At 41.7% G+C, this 7,992-nt stretch overlaps 1 protein-coding gene across 1 annotated transcript; it reads left to right on the top strand.

Moving 5' to 3' along the window:
- Window positions 1-3,134: 3,134 nt before the first annotated feature.
- LOC128588191 (transmembrane protein 33-like) lies at window positions 3,135-4,437 on the top strand. Its single transcript, XM_053594848.1, has one exon. It carries the CDS (start codon window positions 3,438-3,440, stop codon window positions 4,179-4,181), a length of 744 nt encoding a protein of 247 aa, XP_053450823.1. The 5' UTR covers window positions 3,135-3,437; the 3' UTR covers window positions 4,182-4,437.
- Window positions 4,438-7,992: the final 3,555 nt, after the last annotated feature.

Here is a 7,992-nt window from a genome sequence, read left to right as displayed (position 1 = left end):
TAGCAGAAAGGTGAGGACTCGGATCACCTTGGCTGGATTACTCCCTGGATTAACACTAGCAGAAAGCGTAGAGAGGACTCAGATCACACTGTGAGGAATTCTGTCTTGATTTATGCTAACTGAAAGATAAGGTGAGGACTCAGATCACCCTGTGAGGATTACTGTCTGCATATACAAAAGCAGAGAGTGAAGGGAGGACTCTGATCACCCTGGTAGGATTACTCCCTGGATATACAAAAGCATAATCCATACAGAGGACTCTGATCACCCTGGCATGATTAACCCGGATTTACACTAGCAGAAAGCATAGAGAGGATTCGGATCAACGTGGAGAGGATTACTCAATGGATTTAAACTAGCAGAAAGGTGAGGACTCGGATCACCCTGGAAGAAATACTCCCTGGATTTACACTAGCAGAAAGGTGAGGTGAGGACTCGGATCACCCTGACAGGATTACTCCCTGGATTTACAAAAACAGAAAGTGAAGTGATGACCCGGATCACCCTGTGAGGTTTAATCCCTGGATATACAAAAGCAGAGAGCGAAGTGAGGACTAGGGTCACCCTGGCAGGATTACTCCGAGGATTTACTAAAGCAGAAATTGTAGTGAAGACTCGGATTAGCCTCGAGAGGATTACTAGCAGAAAGTTGAGTACTGAGGACTCGGATCACCCTATCAGGATTACTCCCAAGATTTACAAAAGCAGAAACTGCAGTGAGGACTCAGTTCACCCTGGAGAGGATTACTCCCTGGATTTAAACTAGCAGAAGGGTGAGGGCTAGGATCACCCTGGCAGGATTACTTCCTGGATTTACACTAGCAGAAAGCATAGACAGGACTCGGATCACCCTGGAAGGATTACTCCCTGCATTTGCACTAGCAGAACGGTGAGGTGAGGACTCCGATCACCCTGCCAGGATTACTCCCTGGATTTACACTAGCAGAAAGGTGTTTTGAGGACTCAGATCACCCTGGCACGATTCCTCCCTGGATTTACACTAGCAGAAAGTTGAGGAGAGGACTCAGATCATCCTGGCAGGATTAATCCCTGGATTAACAACAACAAAAAAAGGTGAGGTGATGATTAGGATCCTGTGAAGATTACTCCTTGGATATGCCAAAGCAGAGAGTAACGTGAGGACTCTGATCACCATGGCAGGATTAGTCCCATGATTTACAAAAGCAGGAAGTGAAGTGAGGACTTGGATCACCCTGGAGAGGATTATTCCCTTGATTTAAACTAGCAGAATGGTGAGGACTCGGATCAACCTGGCAGGATTTCTTCCTTGATTTACACTGGCAGAAAACGTAGATTTGACTTGGATCACCCTGGAGAGGATTATTCCCTGGATATACAAATGCAGAGAGCAAAGTGAGGACTCGGATCACACTGGCAGGATTAGTAACAAGATTTACAAAAGGAGAAAGTGAAGTGAGGACTCGGATCACCCTGGAGAGGATTGCTCCCTGTATTTGAACTACCAGAAAGGTGAGGTTTCGAATCACCCAGGCAGGACTACTCCCTGGATTCACATTAGCAAAAGGTGAGGTGAGGATTCTGATCACACTGTGAGGATTTCTCCCTGGATTTACACTAACAGAAAGGTGAGGTGAGGACAGGGTCACCCTGTGAGGATTACTCCCTGGATATACAAAAGCACAGAGCGAAGTGAGTATTCAGATCACCCTGGCAGGATTACTCGCAGCATTTACAAAATCAGAAAGTGAAGTGATAACTCGGATCACCCTGTGAGGATTACTCCCTGGTTATACAAAAGCAGAGGGAAGTGAGGACTCAGATCACCCTGGAGAGAAATACTCCCGGGATTTAAACTAGCAGAAAGGTGAGGACTCGGATCACCCTAGCAGGATTACTCCCTGGATTTAGACTAGCAGAAAGGTGAGTTCAGGACTCGGATCACCATGGCAGGATTACTCCCTTTATTTTCAAAAGCAGAAAGCTAAGAGAGCATTTGGAATACCCTGGAGAGGATTACTCCCTGGATTTACAATTGCAGAAAGCGAAGTGAGAACAGTGATCACCCTGCAGAGGATTACTCCCTTGATGTAAACCAGCAGAAACGTGAGGTGAGGACACAGATCATTCTGGGGAGGATTACTTACTGTATTTACACTAGCAGAAAGGAGTGGTGAGGGCTCGAATCACCCTTGGCAGGATTACTTGCTGGCTGTACCCTAGCAGAAAGATGAGGTGAGGACTTGGATCATCCTAAAGAGGATCACTCACTAGATACATCTAGTAGCACTAAGACGAGGAGAAGAGTGCTGGCTGGATTAACACTCTCCAAAGAGAATGTTGAAGACGCAGGTGCTCTGGGAAAAGAGTCCAGTATGGATGCACACAGTCAGAAATAGGATGCTAGGACTCGCTTGCAAAGCGTACTGCCAGTTATAAGCTTGAGTAGGGGAGCTAAATTCTACTATCACTGAAGTCGTGCACTTGGAGGCAATGCAGTTGGGACACCGCCTTCGGAACACATGTGCATTGATGTTCCCTCAGCAGGAGTGTTGACTTACACGTACAAACTATTCAAGTATTCCTTGTACAGTTGGCACTGTGGAAACCCTGTTCTGTGATGCAATTGCTGTGGAAGTTGGGAAAAGTCTTTCCCAGGTATCTCCGTAAGCATTCTTCAGTAGAAGAAACTTTTCACCTCTGAGAAGCATGCTGCTGCTTTTATGCTGGAGCAGGGCTAAACTCCTGTTCTCACTGACATCGGGCACGTAGTTCCGTGGCTGTTGGCACATTAACCTAAATTGGTCAGGGATACACATGTATTAATCTTCCTCAGAAAAAATTGTCAGAGAGTAAAATGTGCGATCAGTACAAGTATTCTTTGGGATAGATTGAACTTTGAAACATGCTGACGTGTTTATCAAGAAAGTGCCTATAAAACATCTTGGCAGAAAGGTATTGTGAAACTTTTAAAAGGGCATTCAAGGGTAGCTCTAAATAGCATGACCTAAGAGAAGAAACTGCTTTTCTCTGCCAGTAGTATACTGCCAGTTATAAGCTGGAGTAGTGCATACATACACCAGTGCAAAGTTGGCCAGCACATCGACCGTCCATCCGTCCGACGTGGAAAAAGAAAAAGAGTTTTGAAAGGAGCACTTCCGGGTTCGATGAGAAGCTGCAGCCCGCGGCGTTATTTAGGGCCTCCGGCCGGAGCTCCTTCTTGGTTTCAGTCATTCTGAAAAGCCCGCTTTGGTCTCGGCGGTGCCCTCGACCCGTCGGCTGCACGGGGCGGGCGAGGCCCTCTCCTGGTGTAGGTCCGGAGTTCCGTCGGGGTGCGGCGGGCCTGTGTGCCGCCCGAGTCAGGGAAGCCGGTTACGCGGGTCGTGGCTCGGCGCTGACATTCTGACCCTTCTTCTCTGTCTGTATTGAAGCGTCGCAGACGCTCGTGTGAGTCCCTTATGGCAGATACGACCCCGAACGGCCCCCAAGGCGGGGGCCCTTTGCAATTCATGATGACCAATAAACTGGACACGGCAATGTGGCTTTCTCGCCTGTTCACAGTTTACTGCTCTGCGTTGTTTGTTCTGCCTCTTCTTGGGTTGCATGAAGCAGCAAGCTTTTACCAACGTGCTTTGCTGGCAAATGCTCTTACCAGTGCTCTGAGGCTACATCAAAGATTACCACACTTCCAGTTAAGCAGAGCATTCCTGGCCCAGGCTTTGTTAGAGGACAGCTGCCACTACGTTTTGTATTCACTCATCTTTGTCAATTCCTACCCTGTTACAATGAGTATTTTCCCAGTCCTGTTGTTCTCTTTGCTTCATGCTGCTACATACACGAAAAAGGTCCTTGATGCAAAGGGTTCAAATAGTTTACCTCTGCTGAGATCCGTCTTGGACAAATTAAGTGCTAATCAACAAAATATTCTGAAATTTATTGCTTGTAATGAAATATTCTTGATGCCTGCTACAGTTTTTATGCTTTTTAGTGGTCAAGGAAGTTTGCTCCAGCCTTTTATATACTATAGATTCCTTACTCTTCGATATTCCTCTCGAAGAAATCCATATTGTCGGACTTTGTTTAATGAACTGAGGATTGTCGTTGAACACATTATAATGAAACCTGCCTGCCCACTGTTCGTGAGAAGACTTTGTCTCCAGAGCATTGCCTTTATAAGCAGATTGGCTCCAACAGTTGCATAGTTTAACATTCAGTTAAGCTATACATACAATACAAGCATTATTAGCAGCTGGTACTTCTGCTAGGGGTTGTAATTCCAAGTGTTACACTGACCTCAATCCAATTTACATAAGTTACATAAATGCATCTCAATGGAAAAATAATCATTTTCCTAGCATGTTAAATCAAGCTTAAAAAGTTTTGAGTAAATTTTTGTATGCTGTGTTGCTAATGGTTAAGGAAGTTTGTATCTCGTGATAAAAATTACCAATTTTTTTTTTTTTTTTTTTAGATACTGTTGTGCCTACATCATGAAATACATTTATTTCTCTGGTAAAAATAACTCTAAATTTTGTTTCTGTGTAGTTAGTAACCTAATTTATATCTGGCATAAGTTATAATAATAATTAACATGAGAATTTAGTAGATTTTGAGACAGTATTTTTCCATTTAGTAATTTTGGTTCATGATTTTAACGGAAGCACTTCCCCCTATATTTAACTTCAAATTGTTACTGAATTGACTTTGTGCTGCTGAATTCTATATGTACCTTACGCTCTGACCTAAAATTTTATTTCTATGATTCCTGCTCTGGCTTTGAGTATTTTTTAAAAGACTCAATTTATAAGCCTTTTATCCAATTGGATAAATAAATACTTGGGGTCACCTAACCATTTTACATTAAAAAGCAGTAACACAGATTTCCTTTCATAGACCCACTGAGTAACATTTTTCAAATAGGAAGTCCTTCTTTTACAATGTGGACACATAGGTAATTAGTATTATTGTAATTCATAGAATTACCTAGTTCAGATTCCTGACAGGAAATTTTCTCAATTTCTTAGGCTTGAATTTTTAAAGACAGTTGTAGCAGTTTAGATGCCTTTTGAATGGAATGTAACTGAAGATTGATCATCTGACTATACTTGTGTCTATTCTGAAGTAATAATGAAAAGCATCCTGTAGGGCGGCGCCTGTGGCTCAGTCAGTAGGGCGCCGGCCCCATATACCGAGGGTGGCGGGTTCAAACCCGGCCCCAGCTGAACTGCAAACCAAAAAATAGCTGGGTGTTGTGGTGGGCGCCTGTAGTCCCAGCTGCTCGGGAGGCTGAGGCAAGAGAATCGCTTCAGCCCAGGAGTTGGAGGTTGCTGTGAGTTGTGTGATGCCATGGCACTCTACCGAGGGTGATAAAGTGAGACTCTGTCTCTACAAAAAAAAAAGAAAAGCATCCTGTAGATTACATATTTAAATATCAAATCTAATTTAGAGGTTAAATGGAAAGGTTTATAGGTAAGCTAATTGGGAATGGGACTGGGGGAGAACCTGTGGGGGAATAATGGCATTTCAGTCTTGTAATACACAAATTTGGGGGAATTTGATATATTATACAACTGTGATTTGGGTTGTATAATGTGTTCTGTTCATTGAGCTCCCATAAATTCTTTCATGAAATTCATGCTGATCCTCATTACTTTTGCATGATTGGAAATGTTTAAAACATTGCACAATTTTAGTATTAAGTGACGGTGGTTTTGTAACCAATTTCCTCTGCATGTAATTTGGATTTCTCAGATACATTTATTAATAACTTATCAGTAACATCAGTTTTCTTTTTGTTCAATTTCCTAATCTTCAGAAAGATTCTATACTTAAGGTAGATTACAAGAAAAATTCTACTTGATAGCTCAGCTAGAACCAACTATTTTTGTAGTATTTATCCACTAAGTTGGAGAAGCAGCCTCCTGATACGCAGTTGATTTTGTGCATGTCTGTTTAGCCTCATTATCACTATACATGTAATCTGATGGCTTTAAATACTGACCTTTCTAGAGCAATAAAATGATTACAATGTTAAGTAAACATACTACTGATTTCTAATTATGTTTTTAAAAATTGAGTCTAGAATTGTATCAGGAAATTTTGGCAGCTGAAGGCTTGTTTTGGAGTTATTGGGGGTGTTTTCTCTGTAATTTGTTTTATCCTGGTAATTTTACATTTACAGAAGAGTTTGAAAAATGTACAGAGTTCTTGCATATCCATTTTGGATATGTGTGTTACCATCTTACATAATTTTAGTAGAATGTGTATCCAAAGTAAGAAATTAACCCTAGCACAATATTAACTAAAGAACACAACTTAAATTTCACCAGTTTTTCCATTTTTTTGTTTTCTTTTTGTGTCCCCTATTTTTACTATGATTGTCTTTTACTTTTAAAGATTTATGTAAGTATGTTTCTGGTTTGAGTTTTTCCTCTTTATTTTGAAAGATTTCTTTAAAGGAAATAATTCATGTTGGGGTTGGGGGTTTTTGTTTTGTTTTGTTTTGTTCCTTTGAAACAGTCTCACTCTGTTGCCCAGGCTAAAGTGCCATGGCATCAGCCTATACCACAACAACCTCAAACTCCTGAGTTCAAGGGATCCGCTTGTCTCAGCTTCCTGAGTAGCTAGGACTACAGGCACCTACCACAACAACCTGATAATTTTTTCTATTTTTTTGTAGAGATGGGGTCTCACTTTTGCTCAGGGCTGATCTCAATTGCCTGAACTCCAGGGATCCTCCTGCCTCGGCCTCCCAGAGTGCTAGGATTAGAGTCGTGAGCCCTCGCTTCCAGCCAGTTTATGTTGGTTTTAATGAAAAGGATTTTCAGTAAAATCACTACAATATAAAACACTCTGCGTTAAATCAAGGCTTTTTATCACACAATAGGATTATATTTCTGATATGCTGATATTTAGACTGAAGGAAAACAAATTTGCTTCTTAAAGGAGGGCTTAATATATAATTTAAACACTCTTAAACTTACAAAAAAATAAATATTACAATTTGAGCATTTCAAGATGTTTTGGTTGCATGAACTTGCTGCAAATCCTGCAGTATAAATATTTGCAGCCAGCAAATTTGGCACCTGAAATTATTGTGTTGCATGTACATCTGTGAAATTTAAATTAAAGGAATATAATAACAGTATAAGCAATGAAAGCAGTGGGAGGAAGTAACTCTTCTGCATACCTGAATGTATTTTTACTTACAGGTTTAAAAGAATTTGATTTAAGTCCAGATGTTTAATTCTTCAGGAAGTAGTATAATGCTGCTGTTCTGATACTTCTGAATATTAAGCCTTGAACAAGTAGAAGTCTCATACAAAACCTACTTTATTCTAGCAAGGATTCTATATTCTTTTTGTATATCTGGTAACTATTAAACTAACAGCTATCTAAGGAGAAATTTCTTAAATACAGTTCATATTTAAATTTTTGTAGAATAAAATGCTCTGAGGTAGATGCTCCTGGAAGAAAACAAGAGAGAAAGCTAACTTTGTTTTTTTTTTGAGACAGAGTCTTACTTTGTTGCCCTTGGTAGAGTGCCCTGGCATCGTAGATCATAGCAACCTCAAACTCTTGGGCTCAGGTAATCCTGCCTTAGCTTCCCCAGTAGCTGGGACTATAGGCACCCAACACCAGGCCTGGCTTTCTTTTTTTTTTTTTTAAGAGATTGGGTCTCACTCCTTCCTCGGTCTGGTCTTGAACTCCTGAACTCAGGCAACGGCTTGCCTTGGCCTCCCAGAGTGCTAGGATTACAGGCATTAGCCACCATGCCCAGCCTAGAAAGCTAACTTTTTGAAAAAATTAAATTTGGGGGCGGCTCCTGTGGCTCAGTGAGTAGGTTGCCAGCCCCATATACCAAGAGTGGTGGGTTCGAACCTGGCCCAGACCAAACTGCAACAAAAAAAATAGCCAGGCGCTGTGGCAGGTGCCTGTAGTGCCAGCTACTGGGGAGGCTGAGGCAAGAGAATCTCCTAAGCCCAAGAACTGGAGGTTGCTGTGAGCTGTGAT

The sequence above is a fragment of the Nycticebus coucang genome, chromosome 6 (genome assembly GCF_027406575.1).
Source record: "Nycticebus coucang isolate mNycCou1 chromosome 6, mNycCou1.pri, whole genome shotgun sequence".
Lineage (NCBI taxonomy): Eukaryota > Metazoa > Chordata > Mammalia > Primates > Lorisidae > Nycticebus > Nycticebus coucang.
This window is presented reverse-complemented; position numbering and strand designations above follow the sequence as displayed.